Below are 21,692 nucleotides of genomic sequence, written 5' to 3'. Positions count from 1 at the left end.
CAGTCGAAGTGGTATCGTTCCTCATCCATATGTAAGGATACTAGTGAGTCATGTCTTTTTGTGGCTAGTTGATGTTCATGTATACTGGTGGCTAGTTTTCTGCCTGTTTGTCCAATGTAGTATTTGTTACAGTTCTTGCAAGGTATTTTGTAGATGACATTAGTTTTGTTTGTTGTTTGTATTGGGTATTTCAAACATGGAGATCCCATGGTGTTCCATTGTTTATCTGTAGGTTTTGTTGTTGAAGATGAAGTGGGTGTAATGTATAGGTCCACTAGCTTGATGATAATGTCCTTACTGATGATGTTGGTGGTGTTTGGGTCTTCTAATAATGCAGTCAGTATTTCCTTGGCCAGGTTGATGTTGATAGATGTGAATATGGCTGTTACATCAAAGGAGACCATTATTTCATCCTCTTCTCTCTTGGTGGCTTTGATGACTTCAGGAATTCTTGGATGGAGTCTTCTAGTTACTGTTTTAGTCTTTGGTGTAGATCCTTGGCCAATCTGTAAGTTGGTGTTCCAGGTAGCGAGACTATGAGGGGGGCTCCTGTTTTGTGAATTTTGGGTAATCTGTAGACTCAAGGTGTGTTGGATCCACCTGGTGTCATTTTTTTGGAAGTCGATTTCTGAAAGTTGGGATGTGATTCAGTTCTCTAGTTGTGGGGTTGGGTCTATCGCCACTTGTTGGTAGGTGTTGGTATCTGCAAGTAGTACGTATACTTTCTCAGTGTAGTCTCTCTGATTTAAAATGACTTCAAATGTCCTTTGCCTGCAGGTAGGATAACAATGTTTTTTTAGGCTTTCCAGTGCTTTCATTTCTTGTGTATTGAGTGTGTTTCCTTCCTTTTTTCTGCTTAATGTTGGTACGACTGCCTGTATAATGGTTTGCTGGGTTTCTTCTGTGAGTTGCTTGATTTGCAGTGTTGTTTCTAATGCTGCTAAGAAATCTTTCTTGTCTGCATCCTGGAAGTTGTAATTTAATCCTCTTCCTAAGACTGCTTTTTCAGTTTCTGTTAAGGGTCGGACAGACAAGTTTTTTATTTATGCTTCTGCGTTGTCAGAGTTTTTACTTTGTGTAAGTATGTCTAGTTTTTCTGCTGATCTAGTTCTTTGATTTTCTGTGTTTGTCGCTGTCTAATATCTATGGCTTGTTGTACTGTCTGTCCATTCATGGTCTGTTGCATGAGTGAGTAAAGATTTTTGACGTCAAAGTTGTATTTACGGAGTCAGTTGTAGGCATCATTAATCATTTCTCGAAGCATTCAGTGGCCGTTTTGCTCTGCTATTCCTTTGGCTAGTGCGGTGTTCAGAGGAGATTTGTACTTAAGACACTTAGGTAGTACCGGTTTCCTGAGGTATTCGTGCAGGAAGTACAGCTCTTCGCGAGTGGCGTTCTATCAGATGGAATTGGTTTCCCATTTTCGGGCATATTGCGCCCATAGGTGTTAGCGAGTTTTGAGAAGATTTGTAGCTCAGGTTAAGGTTCTGGATGTAGGTTTGCTCACTGAGCTGGGAGGTTCATTTATTGAGATATGTCTCTTGATTGATTAAATCTAAAAATATAAGCCATAAGTATCAAGTTAGTCTGGAGCAGTATTTTGTAGAGGAGTAAGATGGGGCTATGTTCGGGGTCTGCAGATTGGAAGAAGCAAAAATGGCCCTTAGTAGAGTGATACTTGGCAGATGTGGGAGTTTAGAGAGAGTTTACATGTTACTGAGGATTGTACCTGTAATATAATCCGTTGTTTGCGAATCCGATCAGGTCAAATGGAAAGGTTGGAGCGACAGTTAAGAGGAAATGAGGAATTTGCAACAGCAAGGAGGGGTGATGGATGGCATTTACGGGAAGGGAGAAATGTCGCATATATAGTCACATAGATGAGTTAACTCCAGGAAAGGAAAGAGAGATACGCAGTTAGTGCAGGAGCCTTCTGTGGCTATCCCCATTTCAAGCAAGTATGCTGTTTTGGAAAATGTAGGGGGTGATGGATTCTCAGAGGAATGTAGCACAAACAGCCAAGTTTCTGGTATCGAGACTGGCTCTAATGTAATGAGGGGTATGTCGGGTTCCAAGAGATCAACTTTGTAAGGGAAATGTTTAGTCCGAGGCACAGACAGAGGTTTGTGTGGCCAGCAGCGGAAATTCAGAATAATGTGTTGCTTCCCTGGTGACAGGATCAAGAATGATTCAGAGAGGGTGCAGAATGTTCTCAAGGGGGAGACAGCCCAGCAGAAGGTCATTATCCACATTAGAACAAATGACATAGGAAGGGAAAAGGTTGAGATAGTGAAGGGAGCATACAGAGGGTTAAGCAGGAATTTAAAAAGACGTTCAACGATTAGTAATATCTCGATTTCTCCCAGTGCTGCGAGCTAGTGAGGGTAGGAACAGGAGGATAGAGTAGATGAAGCTGAGGAGCTGGTGTATGGGAGAAGGGTTCAAATTTTTGGATCATTGGAATCTCTTCTGTGGTAAAAGTGACCTGTACAAGAAGGACGGATTGCATCTGAAATGGAAGAGGACTAATATACTGGCAGGGAGATTTGCTAAAGCTCTTCAGGAGGATTTAACTAGGAAGGTGGGGGTGTGGGGGGTAGGTGGTGTGGGGAGGTGGGACCCAGGGAAATAGCGAGGAAAGAGATCAATCTGAGACTGGTACAGTTGATAAAAAAGTGAGCCAAACAGAGCAGGCAGGGACAAAGCAGAGAACAAGGTTGGACTGATAAATTAAACTGCATTTATTTCACTGCAAGAGACTTAACAGGGAACTCAGTGCATGGTTAGAAACATGGGACTGGGGTATCATAGCAATTACAGAAACCTAGCTCAGGAATGGAAATGACTGGCAGCTTAATGTTCCAAGATACAAATGCTACAGGAAGGACAGAAAGAGAGACAAGAGAGGAGGGGTGGTGGTGTTTTTGATAAGGAATAGTATTACAGCTGTACTGAGGGAGGATATTCCCAGAAATTCATCCAGGGAAGTAATTTGGATGGAACGGAGAAATAAGAAAGAGGTGATCCCCTTATTGAGATTGTTTTATAGACCCCCCCTAATAGTCAGAGGGAAACTGAGAAACAGAGTTGTAAGCAGATCTCAATTATCTGTTAGAATACTAGGGTGGTTATGGTAGGGGATTTTAACTTTCATAGGGACCTTGTTCTCTGCTTTGTCCCTATGAAACTCTCATAGACTGGGACTGCCAGAGTGTTAAGGGTTTAGATGGAGAGGAATTTGTTAAGCATGTCGAAGAAAATTTTCTGATTCAGTATGTGGATGTACCTACTAGAGAAGGTGCAAAACTCGACCTATTCTTGGGAAATAAGGCAGAGCAGGTGACTGAGGAGTCACTGGGGGAGCACTTTGGGGCCAGTGACCATAATTCCATTAGTTTTAAAACAGTGATGGAAGAAGATAGACCAGATCTAAAAGTTCAAGTTCTAAATTGGAAAAAGGCAAATTTTGATGGTATTAGGCAAGAACTTTCAAAAGCTGATTGGGGCAGATATTTGCAGGTAAAGGGATGGCTGGAAAATGGAAAGCTTTCAGAAATGGGCTAACGAGAGAGAAGAGACAGTATATTCCAGTCAGGGTGAAAGGAATGGATGGTAGATATAGGGAATACTGGATGACAAGAGAAATTGTGGGTTTGGTTAAGAAAAAGCAGGAAGCATATGTCAGGTATAGACAGAATAGATCAAGTGAATCCTTGGGAATAGACCTTGTCTATTCACCCTATCTATACCCATCATATTTTTATAAACCTCTTTCAAGTCATGGTGGCACAGTGGTTAGCACTGCTGCCTCACAGTGCCAGAGACCGGGGTTCAATTCCCACCTCAGGTGATTGTCTGACTGTGTGGAGTTTGCACATTCTCCCTGTGTCTGTGTGGGTTTCCTCCGGGTGCTCCGGTTTCCTCCCACCGCCCAAAAATGTGCAGGTCAGGTGAACTGGCCATGCTAAATTGCCCGTACTGTTAGGTAAAGGGGTGAATGTAGGGGAATGGATCTGGGTGTGTTGCGCTTCGGCGGGCCGAAGGGCCTGTTTTCACACTGTCAGTAATCTAATCTAATCTTAAATAAAAGTCACCCCTCAGCCTCCATTTATTTTATTATATGTTTTATCTGTCCACTGAACCTCCTCACTTGCACTGTTACATCCTTTGAGCTCCAACACATCATGAACGGCATTAGTTGGGTTTTAAACTCAGTACGCAGCTAATTTAACCATCCTTTCAAGCTTTGTAACTTCTTGCGTCCTCCTTTGGATGCAATTTCATCTTCATGAGGATCTGACCTGATTTGTTGGTATATGCTTAATGTTTCCTGGATATAGTTATTGAGTCAAGGTTGCTACCAATCTAGTATTCTAATCCCATATCATCACATTCCAGGCACTTTTCTGTCTGTGAGAAAAATCCACCTCTCATATTTCTTTAAACTTACCTTCTTTTATTTAAACCTCTGTCTCCCAGTAATTGGTCTTTCTGCCTTGCGAAAAAGACTCCAGATATCCGTTCTGCTCATGCCTCTCATAACTTTATAAACTCCTTGATCACTCCTCAGCCTTTGACATTCAAGGTAAAACAAACCAAGTTTATTTAATCTCTCATCATAGCAAGAGATTAGGCAAGTTCCGGGTAAACCATTTCTGTATCCTCTCCTAAGTCAACCTGTGTAGTGACCAGAACTGTACAGAATATTCCAAATGTGCTGAACTAAAGTTCTACATAGCTGCAGTATGACTTGCCAATATTTCTAGTCTGTGCCCTGCCTGATGAAGGCAAGCATGCCAAATGCCTTCTTGATTACTGTCTACTTGTGTTGCCACTTTCAGGGAACTGTGGATCTCTACACCTAGATCCCTCTGTATGTCAATGCTACTCATGGTTCATCCGTTTGTGGTATACTTTCCTCCTGCATTATATCTCCCAAGATGCATCGCCTGGCATTTTCCAGATTAAACTCCTCTGCCATTTCTCTGCCCAAGTCTCAAGCCTCTCTATATCCTGGTGTATCATCTGGCAATCCTCCGCTCTCTCCGCAGCTTCCCCAATTTTTGTGTCATTCACAAACTTACTCATCAGGCCACCTATATTCTCCTTCAAATCGTATATATATTACAATTGAGGTCCCAGCACTGATCCATGCAGAACACCACTGGTCACGTATTTCCAATGTGAAAAACACTCTTCCGCCACTACTCTCTGTCTTCTCTGACTAAGCCAGTTGTGTATCCATTTTACCAGCTCATTGTGGATTCCATGTGACCACATCTTTTCTAACAGCCTGCCATGAGGGACCTTGTCAAAAATACTTGCTAAAGTCCATATCGAAATTCCCTGCCCTCATCAATTATTCGATGCTCAAAAAGCTTCAGCTTCTTCTTTATATTGATGTTTCCTACTATCTCAACGTACTGCTCCCAAGACTTACCATCCACTATGTCCTCCTCCTTTGTGACTACCAATGTAAGGTATTCGTTAAGGATCTCTTACCCAATTAATGTAGCTCTGTGCATAAAATCCCTCCTTTGTCATTGATTGGTCTTACCCTTTCTCCAGCTAACCTATTGCTCCTTATATATGTGGAGAAAAACTTGAGATTTTCCTTCATCCTATTTTCCAAAGACATTTCATGGCTGCTTTTAGACCTTCTGAATCCTTATTTCAGTTCTTTCCTGCTTTCCTTACATTTTCAAGGGCTCTGCCTGTGTTCAGTTTCCTAAATCTTACTTTTTCAACTTCATACCGACCTTCCTGAAGCCCTATTGTAGGACCTCATCTTTCTTTCTGCCTATGTCATATGAACCACAACCAATATGGCGGCTCACTCTCCCCCTTCAGAATATCCTGTGCTTGCTCAGAGACGTCCTTAACCTTGGCACTAGGAAGACAATACAATATCCTGAAAACTCACTCGCAGCCACAGAAATATTTATCTGTCTCTAACTATACAGTCCCCGATCACTAATTAGCTTCAATCTGCAATTTGAGAGGGAGAGAGTACAATCGGAAGTGACAATATTTCTGTTGAATAAAGGGAACTATGGAGCTATGAGGGAGAAGTTGGCCAAAGTTCAGTGGTACAATACCTTGGCAGGGATGACAGTGCAGGAACAATGGCGGATATTTCTGTGTATAATGCAGAAGTTACAGGATCAGTTCATTCCAAAAAGGAAGAAAGATCCTAGGAGGAAGCATGGGCGGCCGTGGCTGACAAGGGAAGTTAAGAAACATATAAAGTTAAAAGAGAAAAAGTAAAACATAGCAAAGATATGTGGGAAAACGGAGGACTGGGGAGCTTTTAAAGAACAACAGAGGATTACTAAGAAGGAAATATGCAGAGAAAAAATGAGGTACGAAGGTAAACTGGCCAATAATATAAAGGAGGATAGTAAAAGTTTTTTTAGGTATGTGCAAGGCAAAAAAAGGTTAAGACTAAAATTGGGCCCTTGAAGACAGAAACAGGGGAATATATTACGGGGAACAAAGAAATGGCAGAAGAATTAAATTGGTACTTCAGATCTGTGTTCACTGGGGAAGACACAAGCAATCTCCCTGAGGTAACAGTGGCTGAAGGACTTGAACATAAGGGAATTTATATTTGCCAGGAATTGGTGTTAGAGAGACTGTTAGGAAGGTTGATAAGTCCCCTGGGCCTGATGGTCTATATCCCAGGGTACTGAAGGAGGTGGCTTGAGAAATCGTGGATGCGTTGGTGATTATTTTCCAGAGTTCAATAGATTCGGGATTTCCTGCTGATTGGAGGGTGGCTAATGTTGTACCACTTTTTAAGAAAGGTGGGAGAGAGAAAACAGGAAAGTATAGACCAGTTAGTCTGACCTCAGTGGTGGGAAAAATGCTGGAGTCTATTATAAAGGATGAAATTATGACACATCTGGATAGTAGTAACAGGATAGGTCAGAGTCAGCATGGATTTATGAAGGGGAAAACATGCTTGACTAATCTTCTGGAATTTTTTGAGGATGTAACTCTGAAGATGGATGAGGGAGATCCAGTAGATGTAGTGTATCTGGACTTTCAGAAAGCTTTTGATAAAGTACCACGTAGGAGGTCAGTGAGCAAAATTAGGGGTGCATGGCATTTGGGGCAAAGTAATAACTTGGATTGAAATTTGGTTGGCTGATAGGAAACAAAGAGTAGTGATAAATGATTCCATTTCGGAATGGCAGGCAGTGACCAGTGGGATACCGCAGGGATCAGTACTGGGACCGCAGCTTTTTAGAATATATGTTAATGATATAGAAGATTGTATTAGCCATAACATTAGCAAATTTGCTGATGATTCTAAGCTGGGTGGCGGGGTGAAATGTGATGAGGATGTTAGAAGATTACAGGGTGACCTGGACAAATTAGGTGAGTGGTCAGACGCATGGCAGATGCAGTTTAATGTGGATAAATGTATGGTTATCCATCTTGGTGGCAAGAACAGCAAGGCAGATTACTACCTAAATGGAATCAATTTAGGTAAAGGGGCAGTACAGAGAGATCTGGGTGTTCTTGTACACCAGTCAATGAAGGTAAGCATGCAGGTACAGCAGGTAGTGAAGAAGGCTAATAGCATGCTGGCCTTCATAACAAGAGGGACTGAGTATAGAAGCAAAGAGGTTCTTCTGCAGCTGTACAGAACCTGGAGTACTGTGTGCAGTTCTGGTCTCCAAATTGAAGGAAAGACATTCTGGCTATTGAGGGAGTGCAGCATACGTTCACCAGGTCAATTCCTGGAATGGCGAGATTACCTTACACTGAAAGACTGGAGCGACTGGGCTTTTATACCCTTGAGTTTAGAAGACTGAGAGGGAATCTGATTGAGACATATAAGATAATTAAAGGATTGGACCCTCTGGCAGCAGGAAACATGTTTCCGCTGATGGGTGAGTGCCGAGCCAGAGGACACAGCTTAAAAATATGAGGTAGACCACTTAGGACAGAGATGAGGAGAAACCTCTTCACCCAGAAAGTGGTGGCTGTGTGCCCCAGAAGGCAGTGGAAGTTCAGTCTCTGGATTCATTTAAGAAAGAGTTGGATAGAGCTCTCAAGGTTTATGGAATCAAGGGTTATGGAAATAAGGCAGGAACAGGATACTGATAAAGGATGATCAGCCATGATCATATTGAATGTTGGTGCAGGCTCGAAGGGCAGAATGGCCTACTCCTGCACCTATTGTCTATTGTCTATACTGCTACTTACCTCCTCTTTGATACTCCCTGTTGGACAACAGTGCCAATTGTGGTGCTACTGACCTGTCTGCTGCTGCTGCTGCTTTCCTCTGAGAATCCATCACCCTCAACAGTATTCACAATAGTGTATCTGCTTGAGAGGGGAATGGCCACAGGGGACTGCCGGTCCGTCTTACTCATTTTCCTTGTGGTCACCCAAGTCGTCTTAGACTGTGTAATCCTTACTGGTGGTGCGACCAGCTTGCTAAATATGCTATCCTTGAGTGCTGCACTGATACTCCAGAGTGAGTCCATCTGCAGCACCAGCTATGCCATATAACAAATCAGGAGCTGCAGCTGAACACACTTCCTGCATAGATACTCACCATGGACACAGGAAGTGTCCCTGATTACAGAAGAATACTCTCCTTCCATTTTCAACATTATCAACTACAGATAACAATACGAGCTGATTACATTAGCCTTAACAACATGTCAACAAAATCACTTCTGTCACTCCCATGCTATTTCCTAGCAGGCTGCAACTACAAAACAAAAGTACATTAACTCTCTCCAGGCACTACTCACTCAAACTGCAACCTGGATTCCTGAGCAGCCACGCTTAAGTCCATGATCCTCTTCTCAGTTGTGGTGACTGAGCTGACTTCTCTCAGAATCGTCCTCAGTCACTCAAGTAAGGACATCAAAGGTTACGGGGAGAAGGTAGAAGAATGAGATTGAGAAACGTATATTAACCATGATCAAATGGTGGTGCAGACTTTACGGGTCGGGTGGCTTAATTCTGTTCTTATACATGTGGTCTTATTATATTCAAAGCTGTTTTGATAACAGCAACCTCTAATCATTCTGGAAATCCTGGTTGGTGAGCAATAAAGAGCACCTCCAACCTTTCGAGGCTGCAGACCATCTCTTCTGTAAACTGACTGCCTGTTCAATCACAAATTGTGTCACTGAACCATACAATACAGAAGCTCCCTTTGCCCCATCAAATCTGTGCTGATCTATCTACACTAAACCCACGTTCCAGCCCTTGGTTCATACCCTTAAATGTTATGACATTTCAAGTGCTCATCAGAATACTTTTTAAAGGTTGTGGGTTTCCTGCATCTACTACCTTCCCAGTCAGTGCATTCCAGACTCCCGTTTCTCCAGTTCACACTTACTGGGATTAAATTCCATCTGTCACTGAATTTCCCATCTGACCAATCCCTGCAATCTAAAACCTTCTTCCTCACTGTCATCATCTGGTCAAGCATTGTGTCGTCTGCGAACCCATTTCTCACCCACCACACATTCTGGTTGTAGTTGGCTGTTCGACTGTTTGTCAGGTTTCTGACAGGACTTAAGCCCAGTTTGAAACTGGTTGCCTCTTGCTTTGTAGCAGCCATCTCTGACGTCTGATTGAAGTCTGAAATGGAACATAGAATGCCACAGAAAATAGAATCCCTGCCTTGCGGAAAGAGGCATTCAGCCTATCGAGTCCACATTCCCCCTCCAAAGAGCTTCCCACCCTAGCCCTGACCCTATTCCCATGACCCCATATTTACTATGGTGGCTAATCCACCTAACCTGCACTTCTTTGGACTTTGAGAGCAACCAGAGCACCTGGAGGAATCCCATGCAGATCTAGGGAGAACATGCAAACTTCAGACAGAACATACAAACTCTAACAAAGGCTGGAATCAAGTTTGGATCCCTGGTGCCGTGAGGCTGCAATGCTAAGTATTAAGCCAGCACGCCACCCATAAATACAAGGCAGAGGGCACAAGCTTGATGGTAGCTTCCTGACAATTTGACCCATATCTGCATAAAGATATGTTTTCACACCAGATGAACACTGAAATTCTGTGACTAACAAATACTTTGAACTGCTCTAGGGGTATTGTCGAACCAGGCAGGTTCAAAAGCTGAGCATCCATTTGTTCATTGCAGACAAATTTGAATTAATTGCTGGCCCTTGCAAAAAAAAATTCATCAATCACCCATTTTATGCATTTGTGGATCATTGACTGGGTGACCCAGGATATATCTGTAGTAGAGCTTTGAAGGATGAGAGATTAAAATCATTGAGAATAATTTTGATGATATGATAACCTATGGTCACCAAATGCATCAGATAGATTAGCCCCCAGGGCCAGATCAAACACATCCAAGGTTACTACAGGAAGCAAGGAACGAGATTGCTGTGCCTCTGGTGATGATCATTGCATCCTCACTCACCACTGGAGTAGAACCAGATGATTGCAGAGAGGCTAATGTTATTCCTCTGTTCAAGAAAGGGAATAGGGAAATCCCTGGGAATTATAGACCAGTCAGTCTTATGCCTGTGGTAGCAAGGTACTGGAAAGGATTCTGAGAGACAGGATTTATGACTATTTGGAAAAATATAGTTTGATTCAAGAGAGTCAGCAAGGCTTTGTGAAGGGCAGGTCATGTGTCCCAAGCCTTATTGACTTCTTTGAGGACGTGACAAGACAAGTTAATGAAGATCGAGCAGTGGATGTGGTGAATATGGATATCAGTAAGGCATTTGATAAGGCTCCCCATGGTAGGCTCATTCAGAAAGTTAGGAAGTATGGGATACAGGGAAATTTGGCTGCCTGGATATAGAATTGGTTGGCCCAAAGAAGACGGCGAGTGGTAGTGGATGGAAAATATTCTGCCTGGAGATCGGTGACCAGTGGTATCCTGCAGGGCCTCTGCTCTTTGTAGTTTTTTTTTAAATGACTTGGATGAAGAAATGGAAGGGTAGGTTGGTAAGTTTGCCAATGACACAAAGGTCAGTGGTGTTGTAGATAGTGTTGAGGGCTATTGCAGGCTACAACAAGACATTGACAGGATGCAGAGCTGGGCTGAGAAGTGGTAGATGAAGTTCAACCAAAGTAAAGGCGAAGTGTTTCATTTTGGAAGGTCAAATTTGAGTGCTGAATACAGAGTTATAGACAGGATTCTTGTCAGTGTGGAGCAACAGTGGGATCTTGGCAACGCTCAAAGTTGCCATCCAAGTTGATAGGGTTGTTAAGATGGTGTGTAGTATTTTGGCCTTCAGAGGGATTGATTTTAGGAGTTGCGAGAGTTTACTGCAGCTCTATAAAACTCTGGTTTGACCACACTTAGAAAATTGTGTCCAGTTCTGGTGTCCTCATGGGGTTCAGTGGTTAGCACTGCTGCCTTACAGCGCCACGGAGCCGGGTTTGATTCCAGCCTCGGGCGACTGTCTGTGTGGAATTTGCACATTCTCCCCATGTCTGCGTGGGTTTCCTCTGGGTGCTCTGGTTTCCTCCCGCAGTTGAAAGATGTGCATGTTAGGTCAATTGGCTATGCTAAATTGCCCATTGTGTTCAGGGATGTGGAGGTTAGGTGAATTATTCAGAGGTAAGTATAGGATAGTAGGGTAGGGAAATGGGTCTGGGTAGGTTACTCTTCAGAAGGTCAGTGTGGATTGGTTGGCTGAAGGGCCTGTTTCCACACTGTAGGGATTCTTTTCAATGATCATTATAGGAAGGATGTAGATGTTTTTGAGAAGGTGCAGAGGAGATTTACCAGGATGCTGCCTGGATTGGAGGGCCTGTTTTATGAAGAAAGGTTGAATGAGCTAGGGCTTTTCACACTGGAGAGAAGGAGGAAGAGAGGTGACTTGATAAAGGTGTACAAGGTAATGAGGGGCATAGAGTCGAGAGACAGAGACTTTTCGCCAGGGCAGAATGTCTGTCACAAAGGTTCATAAGTTTAAGGTAATTGGAGGAAGGTATAGGGGAGATGTTAGAGATAGGTTCTTTACACAGAGAGTGCTGGGTGCATAGAGTCAGAGACATTAGGGACATTAAAATGACTGCTGGACAAGCCCATGGACGCCAGTAACTTGAGGGGTGTGTAGGTTGGGTTGATCTTAGTTTAAGATAAATGCTTGACACAACATCGTGGGCTGAGGGGCCCGCACTGTTCTATGTTCCATGTTCTATTCAGGCTAGAGCTGACTGTAACCATCTGATGCAGTAACCTGAGCCATCTGTTGTTTGGATCTATTAGGGAAGCTGAGTCTCTTCTGTGACACCCTGTGTCATGAATAATGCTACTTCTCTCTCCAGCTTCTCTTGCTATTGCACCTATTATTGCTGCCTGGCTGTAGGTATCTGAACTGCAGGTTGCCCCTGGTCCTTTTGCTCTTCCATTTGGTTTCTATACAAGGTCTAAACTAAGGTAGCCATGCTTGTGGTGTAATCAAAGTGTAAAAAAAAAACCACTGGGCAAATGTGGAGATATAGCCATGAATACTGCATATATATTGCAATAATCCTGAAGTTTGAATATGCTGCCTCAATTGCTTAAATTTCCCTCTATTTCTAAAAACCAGAGAATGTAATATTAAATGCGAAAATATTTCCATATTGTTGTTCCACGTAGCTCTGGTTTCCTCCCACAGTCCAAAGATGTGGAAGTTAGATGATTTGGCCATGCTAAATTTCACTATATTATCCAGGGATGTGCAGACTAGATGGCTTAGTCATAGCATATGTGGGGTAATGTCGATAGAGCCAGGAGCTCGTCGGGTGGGATGTTATTTGGAGGGTTGGTGCAATCGGCTGAATAACCTCTTTTCAGCACAGTAGGAATTCTATGATTTACCAAACTTTTGATGTGGGGCCTAACCGGTGTGTAATTCACTTTTATCTTTTACTTTTTATCCTTCTTTTGCTTGTTTTATATCACACAACTGCACCCAAACTGCACCCATATTCTTAAGGGCTAAAACTCCTCTTCACAGACCTACATAGATTTTTGAGCATTTTATGTTCTTATTTCAGATTTCTAACATCCATAGATCATTTTGTGTAGGATGTAAAATAGATGATCTTGCCAATTATTTCTAATTTTCTTTTTTATTCATTCATGGCATGTGGATGTCACTGGTTAGACCAGTATTTATTGCCCATCCCTCATTTAAGAGTCAGTGACATTGTTGTGGGTCTGGAGGATATGTAGGCCAGACAGGGTAAAGACAGCAGTTTCCTTCCTTTAAAGAGCATTAGTGAACTAGATAGATTTTATTGACAATCAGCAATGGTTTCACATTTGTCAACAGACACTTCAGTCCAGATACTTATTGAATTCAAGTTCTACCATATGCTATGGGGAGGATTTGAACCCTAGTCCCTGGACATTACCTGTGTCAATAGTCATATGATAGTGTCACAATATTAATATAATAATATGGTAATATCATGTTGCCTCCCTGCTTACAAGCTCTCCCTGTGTACAAATGGTCTGCTATATCTCAGCATACTTCAGAAATAACCATCAATTGACTGAATGTGAACAACTTTGAGAAATCCTAAAGTTACAAAATATAATATATAAATGAGAGTTCTTTCTCTGTAAAGTAATGGCATCATTCGCATTATTTCCACAATACTAATGAAAGATGAATAAATGTTAGGAATCAGAGAGGTTATAGAGGTTTATAAAATCATGAGCATGGATAGAGTAAATAGACAAGGAGTTCCTCTGAGATGGAGGAGTCTAGAACTAGAGGGCATAGGTTAAGGGTGAGAGGGAAAAGATTTAAAATGACTCAAGGAGCAATTTTTTCACATAGAGGGTGGAACGTGTATGGAATGAGCTGCCAGAGGAAGTGGCTGAGGCTGCTACAATACAACATTTAAAAGACATCTGGATGGGTATATGAATAGGCAGGGTTTAGAGGATAAGGGCCAAGTGCTGGCAAATGGGACTAGATTAATTTTGGATATGAGGTCAGCATGGGCAAGTTGGACCAAAGGGTCTGTTCCTGTGCTGTACAGCTCGATGACTATAAGTCTATAAGTTGCACTAGGGATTTTTAAGGGAAAAAGGGAAGAAACTGTAGCCATTCTGGTCTAAACCTGCCATTGATGTTCAACTATTTTTTTGTAGCTGAATACCAGAGTAGTCTGCAAGAAAAGCTTCCTCTCATCATTGGATCAGCAGCAGCTGGGCTCGTCTTCATAATTGCTGTTGTAGTCATATTGATCGTTTGCAACAGGTAACTCAATTCTTTCACAAACTTCCAAACATTTATGATAGTTTTTTTTTGTGTATGATCTCTTGTGCAGCTTATTTCTGTAAATGAGTTTCCTTAAAAACAGTGTTTTTAATCAACTTGTTCGAATATGATAGGACACATTCCCATTAAAGTTAGGACATAAACCCAGATTTCAGGCCCAGAGGACATTACAATAGTGCCAGCAGATCCCAATCTATAAAAACCCATCAATGAAGAGATCTTTTGAAATATAGCAATGTTGCTACTGAGTGTTACGGGCAAGTTCTCAGCAGTATGCTAATAATTAAATGGTAGTTGCTTAGTTAGGAACTGGTTACGTTTCCTGTCTGGATCTCTGTATAGACCAATGAGACTTTGCAATATTTGCCTCCCTCAATGGGTCTGCAATGCTGTACAATCCTGAATTAGTGCAGCCGTAGTGCTGCACCTTGTCATACAGAGAATCCATTTTGGTTCAGTCAGTCTCAAATCCCTGATGCTGGCACAAAGAAAACTGGAGGAATTTGAATCTGTCTCTACATGTAGCATTGCTCTATGCTCACTATTCATTTTACATGTAAATGATAGAATTATTGTGTATATATTAATAATTAGTGCATGTCATTGAGGGTGAAATGGCATTATTTTGTTTTATCTATTCCACCAGAGTTAACCAACATAGGGGTAAAGGTACAAACTGATGGTTAGCAAAATTGAATGGTGGAATGAATTTAATGGCCTATTACAAATCTTAATTTCCACATTCTTAGCCCAAGCATAAAAATAATACAGAGCAGAAATAAGCATTAAAACACAACTTTTTCTTTTATTACTGTTTAAATGTCCTGAATCCTGTTTTTGATCCCCTGAAATTCATCTCCATAAGACTACAGGACCTAACTTTTTCATTTCTACCAACACTAACTTCTACAGGTCACTTATCTTCTGCCCAGACTCCCAGCTCCAAGATCAAGGTTTCCAGTTCCAACAAGGGTCAAGCTTCCGGCTCGAAGGTCCATCCTTCCAAGCTGCCAGGTCTAAGCTCCCAACTCCTAGCTCTTTGTTTTCCACTGTCTCTCCCTTGTCATTGCTACCAATTAAGCATTTTAATTTGTTTACCAGTGGATAATCCCCGTAAATATAACCATTAACCTTCAAGCTTTAACAACCATGTCAGGTGCCACATCTAGTTTGCTCCCTCACCTTTCCTTCCCTACCTCTATCCAACATTGTAATTTTTGCTCTATTTTGACAGGTGTTGATCCAGTATCAATGTACCAATACATCTTATACTCCTAGAATCTTTTAAGAATAGTCTTCGAATACTTACAATAGTTTAACAATACCATGCTGTGTGAAGAATAACTTTAAAGGTCAGATTGAGGTTTTAGCAGTACTCTAGGCTTTTGGTGTGACAAAAGCAGGTTATATGGACATAGAAATTCCACTGGCTATCCAATGAATTCAAGTCAGGAGGCTCAAGCGGAGGAGTTTACCATTAAAGTTTAGAATATCATCAAATTGAAAGAAAAAAAACGTAGAAAGTGGCAAAGATTAGTGGTGAAAACAGAAGATTGGGAATATTTTTAAAACCCAACAAAGGATGATCAAAAAATTACAGAGAGAGAAAGTAAATTTTGAGAGTGGACTCATAAGTAATATCAAGATGGACTGCGAGAGTTTTTTTTAGAAAATATAAATAAAAGGAGGAGAAGCCAAAAATAATTCCATTGGGCAGCATGGTTAACACTGCTGCCTCACAGCATCTGAGAACCACATTCAATTCCAGCCTCGGGTGATTATCCATATGGAATTTACATATTTTCCCTGAATCTGCATGGGTTTCCTCTGGGTGCTCCAGTATCCTCCCATGGTCCAAAGATGTGCAGGTTAGGTAGATTGGCCATGTTAAATTGCCCATAGTATCCAGAGATGTGAAGGATAGGTGGATTCGTGTTACAAAGTTAATGTGTAAAAATGGTAAAATTGTAAAATGGGGGAAAGCATTGCATCCCTTTAAGAGATGTTGTTCTTTTCAGTGCTTAGTGATTTAAAAATGGATGTCTGAATAGCAGTTAAAAGTGCATTTGCAGTATCAAACAACCAAGCAGTATTTTTACTCAGACCAACAGTTTAAGTTCAGCCAACTAATTTAAAAAGACACTTGGAGACGAAGGACCAATTGAATTTAAAACTGATTAGTAGTTTTGACACCGAGAAGCCAGGCAAATCATAAGAATTTAACGTGTCATGGGGAATATATAAAACCAGGACTTTTGAAAATCGGCCATCTGAAGAGGGAGCCAAACTTAAGCTGCAGCGTAAGCAAGTCTGCCATCTAAGAGATAAACTTGTCTTTCACACAAATTTATTAAGCTCTCTAAAAAGACCCATCAATGTTACCATAGTATCTCCAGCTCAAAATCCACACAGAAAAATCATCAAAAAAGCAGAGAAGACTTAGACTGTGAACTTGGAGAGATTAATGTTTGATTTAACACTTTCTTATTAATTGGGTTTATACAAGTAGGACTTGTATTGTTCGAGCAGCATTCATTCCAGTAGAATTTAGGTCAGTTAGGAATTGGTTAGTATTTCGGGCAAAATTGTCCAGTTTGATATTAATTCTGTTAAATTATTTACTGTTAGAGTAGAATAAATAAATTGTTACTTGTTAATTGTAGAGTGAGTGAAAGAATTTTGTTTCATTTAACTACTCCTTTATAATAGATTGGGGGTTGAGAAGTAGATTATATCCCTTGTCACATTTCTTTCTCAAATTGTGAGGCAAGGCAATCTCCTCTGGATGTTTCAGTTTTAATTATCAGAGGAGTGTTTACCTTATCTCCGTAACAATTGGCCATGGAAAATGCAGGGTCATAGAGATAGGGTAGTGTATGGGTCTGGTCAGATGCTCTTTAGTGTTGGTGTGACTTGTTGGGCTGAATGCTCTGTTTCTACACTCTTGGGATTCTAGAATTTGAAACTGAGACAGAAAATAATAATAGAGCACCAGAAAATTGAACAGGAATTGAATATATATGTTACATCAGTCTTCATGTTGAAAGACACGAATAGTATTTCCAAAGATACTAAATAATCAAGGGGATAAAGAAGGGACAGTGAATAAATACAATAATTAGCACTAGAAAAAAGTACTAGGAAAACTAAGAGGGGACAGAGATGCTGAAGTCTCCAGAACCTATTGGAATGCATTAAAGCAAGTACACATAGAGATAATGGATGCACTGGGAATAATTGTCTAAGAATCTTTAGATTCTAGAAAAGTGCGGAATTATTGGAAAACTGCTACGGTAAAACCTTATTTCAAAAAGAGAAAACGCCAAAATATAGGTATCTATATACCTCTTAGCTTAATGTCAACTATTGGGAACATTTTGGCGTATATTATAGATGATAGCAGAGCATTTAGAAAAGTATATAATAGAATCAAGCAGAGTCAACATAAGATCATACTGAACAAATTTATTAGCATCTCTTGAGACATGGTTCTAAACAGTCTATAGGGTCAGAAAGATCTGGAGCTCTTGCACCAATCTTTGAGATAACATGATGTGATGGGAGAATGGTGAGCATAGCATATAGGAACTTGACTATAAATAGAGATATTTAAATACAAAAGTAAGAAAGTTAAACCTTTATAGAGTTCTCATTCAGCCATAATGTGTGTGTACTGCATCCAGTTTTGGTCATGACGTTGTAAGAAGGATATGTGAGGCTATGAGGACACTTGCAAGGATACTTACAGAGATGAGCAATTTGAACTACAAAGCTAAATGAGAGAAGTTGAGATTGTTTTTCTTGCAGCAAAGGAGAATTCAAAGGATATTTATTAAAAGGTGTACAAGATTCTGGGAGGTTTGGATTTTAAAAATCCCAACAACTGATAGAAGCAGAGATGATCAATTAATTCAGAAGGAAATTGAGTGGTAACTGATGGATATAAACTTTTGGGACCACTGAGATAGAGCAAGGAGTGAACTTGAGTAGATTGTTCTCTGTTGTGTTCTGGACCGGAACAAACACCCTCAAAATATTTTAAGAAGTTAGCCTAGACCCTAATCTTTTTTTTATTGTAAAGGCAAATATAATGTGCTGTTTTCCAGCTGCAATGCAGCTAGTCTAAGTACTCGACATTAAGCAAAGCACAATTTATTTAAAATGCAGCAAAAGAAAGAAACCACCAGCAGAGAGAAATACCAGCTTCTAGCTGTAACCAAGAGAGGGAAAAGATTGCTTCACCTACTCTGAAACTCTGGTGACTTTAATTGAACCTAAAAGTTTAGAAAAAAAATAGAAATCCTGGTCTGTGACAGCAGGCCACACCCATCCAAGCTGTCCAGATTGTTTCAATCTCTGCTGAACCTGTCCCAACTTGACAGTTAAATTGATAAGGATGTTGTTTAATTGGAACAGCATTCCCCACATCTATATCATGTGTAATTAGATTGGTACTTCCCAGCTTATTCCCACAAATCTCTCCTTGCGATTATAATAACTCTTTCAGGTCATTTCAATTTTCCTTTGGAAAGTAACTCAATAATTTATCCCATTTTTTGAGAATTTCCTCATTGCCCAATTTAATTTGAGAAATAACAATTCAGAATCATTTGAACTGGTTGTTTCATTTTGTGCTGTAACCAGTAACACATTCTCCTTTCCTATCAAAATGCTTGCTGAGCATATTCACGTTGCACACTCTGTGAGATCTCTTTCTATCTGGCATTCTTATCAAATAATTTGTCTCACTCAATTTCCTTCTAATTCTATAAGACTAACTAAACCTTGCTTTTACATGTTCACCTCTCATTGGAAGTAACACTAACACTTTATTTCAACTTGCAAAATTGTGATTTTTTGATTTCTTGTCTGCTTCCTGTTTCATTACATGCTGTGCTACCTTTAAGTGCTGGGAAGTAATAATCTAATTACACATTATATCGATATGGGAAATGCCATTCCAATTAAGCAACATCCTCATTCCTGATGAAGGGCTTTTGCCAAAAACATTGATTTTCCTGCTTCTCGGATGCTACCTGACCTGCTGTGCTTTTCCAGCCTCACTCTAATCTTGACTTTGATCTCCAGCATCAGAAGTCCTCACTATTGCCAACCTTTTAAGTGCTGTCTAGCCAACTCACCTGCTGTATTTAATCCTACCCTAAGATTTGACAAATACGTGGTCTCTGAACTGTGACTCACCAATTTCTTATAAAAAGTCAGTCAACTACAGGAATGGATGTTAAGGGTGCTGATCTTATCACTGCCTGAGGTTTTCTAATTATCTGACACATATGACAGGTGCAGCAAAATTCAACCACATCATTATGAATTCCATACCAATAAAATTGTTTTTGGATTTTGATTTGAGTTTTTCTTACTCCAAAATGACCTCCTATTGATATTCCATACATTACACACACACCTGTTTTTCTGTAACCCACCAGTTTAAATACAACGTAATGCCCACTTCTTCTCATTTACCTGAACATGTGATGATCTCCAGTTTCTCATCAAGGTATCAATTTTAGGATAGCTATGTTCTGTGAAACACTCTGTGCATGCCTTTTGATACAACTGTTTTAGTTTTTTTTACTTTCTGTTGAAATGCTGTTGATTTCTCTGAACTAAAAATATCCACTTTGTCCTCCACCTTTTCTTGTTTTTGCTCAACCATTTGATCAAACACAGTCTCTGATAATTGTATTTCAACTTCCTTATCTTTATTCTTTTGAAGTCAAGAAAAATCCCAGGATATACTTCCTGTAGTACCTCAGTCGTCTGATTTTTCACTGGCCTTTCAACTTGTAGGCATTACTCCCACCTGATATTCAAGTACATCATTACCAAGGAGTAACTGTATACCTGGAACTGAAAATTCCTCTATTATTCCTACCACCACTTCACCACTTTTGAGCAGACTCTCCAACTTTATATATTGGAAGACTGCTCTTCTGACCATCTTTTCTCTCAATACTTCTTCTGAATTACAAATCTCCTCACCTCTCAATATCAAAGATTGACATGCTCCTGTATCTCTTAAAGTTTTAAATTCTTTACCTGCTCCTCCTGCCATATACAAGTAAACTTTACCCTCGCAAGGAAATTCTTTAAAGCAATTTGGCAGTTTCTTCACAACCAACCCTGACAAAGTTGTATGTTCTGATGCAGCTTTTTAGACTCTCCCGTGCTTTACTTTAACGCTTCAACAAAACTCGTTGGTTTATCCTGTTTTCCCCCATCCGTCTTCCCAGTGTTTTTCTAAACCAACAACACTACGACTTCATGCAGTCTATTTCTGTATTGTGTGGCCATAGTCTTACCAAACCATTGGGGCTCATGAGAGAGAAGTGACTGGTTAAAACCTGAGGTCTACCAAGCCTCAAGTGAGGGAAAAGGTTGAGAAGGAGGGTCCTTCATGGGAACCTCCAACCAGTGATGGGAATTGAGCCCACACTATTGGCATCACACTGCTCTGCAAAACCAACAATCCAGCAACTGAGCTAAACCAAATCCCACAGTTTACTTTATTGTAGTGAAAACATATGAGCTTTTTTACTTCTTTTTCCCTTCATGGTTTCTTTTTTATCCTGTGGTAAACTATCTTCAACAAGATCTCCTTTTCCCATATCATCTGATGATTTTTGTTTTCTCCAATTTCTATCACTCTCAGACTGAAATTAATAAAGGAAGCCAAACTTGATTTATAGACCAACTCAAAATAATCGGCCATTTCCTCTGCTCATCTTGTATTTTTAACTCTTTGCTCTTTCACATGAGTTCTCAATACTTCAGGAAGTGGATTTCCAAAATATTTGTCTCTCTAAGCGTGTCTTATGTTTGATCTATTTTCAATGCCATTATCCATTTATCAAAATTACTTTGTTTGATCCTTTCAACTTCTTAAATTCCTGAAACATTGCCTGTCGGCTTCTGTGGTTAGTCCATATGCACTAAAGATGGCATTTTTGACCTCATACTCCCCAGATACCTCCTCTGATAGTGACACAAATACCTCATAAACTACCCACATGATCACCATCCATTTCATTTGTTTAGCCACTTTCTCAAATCAAATGAAAAAACGCTTCTGAATCCTTATTGAACTTGGGTAAAGCTGGACATATTTAAACATATCCCCACTGCGCCTTTGGCTATGATGGGTTTGCCTGTCATCACTGTCCTCCTCACTAAGCCTACCTTCTACCTTTGCCTCCACCTTTTTAAGTCGACTTTCTTCTCTCACCACCAAGTTCTGAAATTCAAATTCTCTTTATTTCTGATTTTCTTCTCTCTCATCTAAAATAGCTGTGCCTCGGGTATGTTTGTTTCTCAGTTGGTATGTAATTGGCAATGTTTAAAGTTTTCACTACACTGTTTGGGTATATGTAACAATAAAGGCTATTCTCTTCTTCTGTTGTTTCTTCTCACTCTATTTGCTT

The 21,692-nt window shown here is 40.5% G+C and overlaps 1 protein-coding gene across 1 annotated transcript in view; it reads left to right on the top strand.

Annotated features, from left to right (window-relative positions):
* Nucleotides 1-21,692, top strand: part of LOC132833749 (ephrin type-B receptor 2) — a 336,527-nt gene that overhangs the window by 214,971 nt on the left and 99,864 nt on the right. Inside the window, exon 8 of the mRNA XM_060852277.1 lies at nucleotides 14,121-14,229. Coding sequence (XP_060708260.1) covers nucleotides 14,121-14,229 — 109 coding nt within the window. The remainder of the gene's footprint in view (nucleotides 1-14,120; nucleotides 14,230-21,692) is intronic.

The sequence above is a fragment of the Hemiscyllium ocellatum genome, chromosome 37, assembly GCF_020745735.1.
Source record: "Hemiscyllium ocellatum isolate sHemOce1 chromosome 37, sHemOce1.pat.X.cur, whole genome shotgun sequence".
NCBI classification, from domain to species: Eukaryota; Metazoa; Chordata; class Chondrichthyes; order Orectolobiformes; family Hemiscylliidae; genus Hemiscyllium; species Hemiscyllium ocellatum.
Note: the sequence above shows the minus strand (reverse complement) of the source record. Positions and strands in the feature narration are given on the sequence as shown.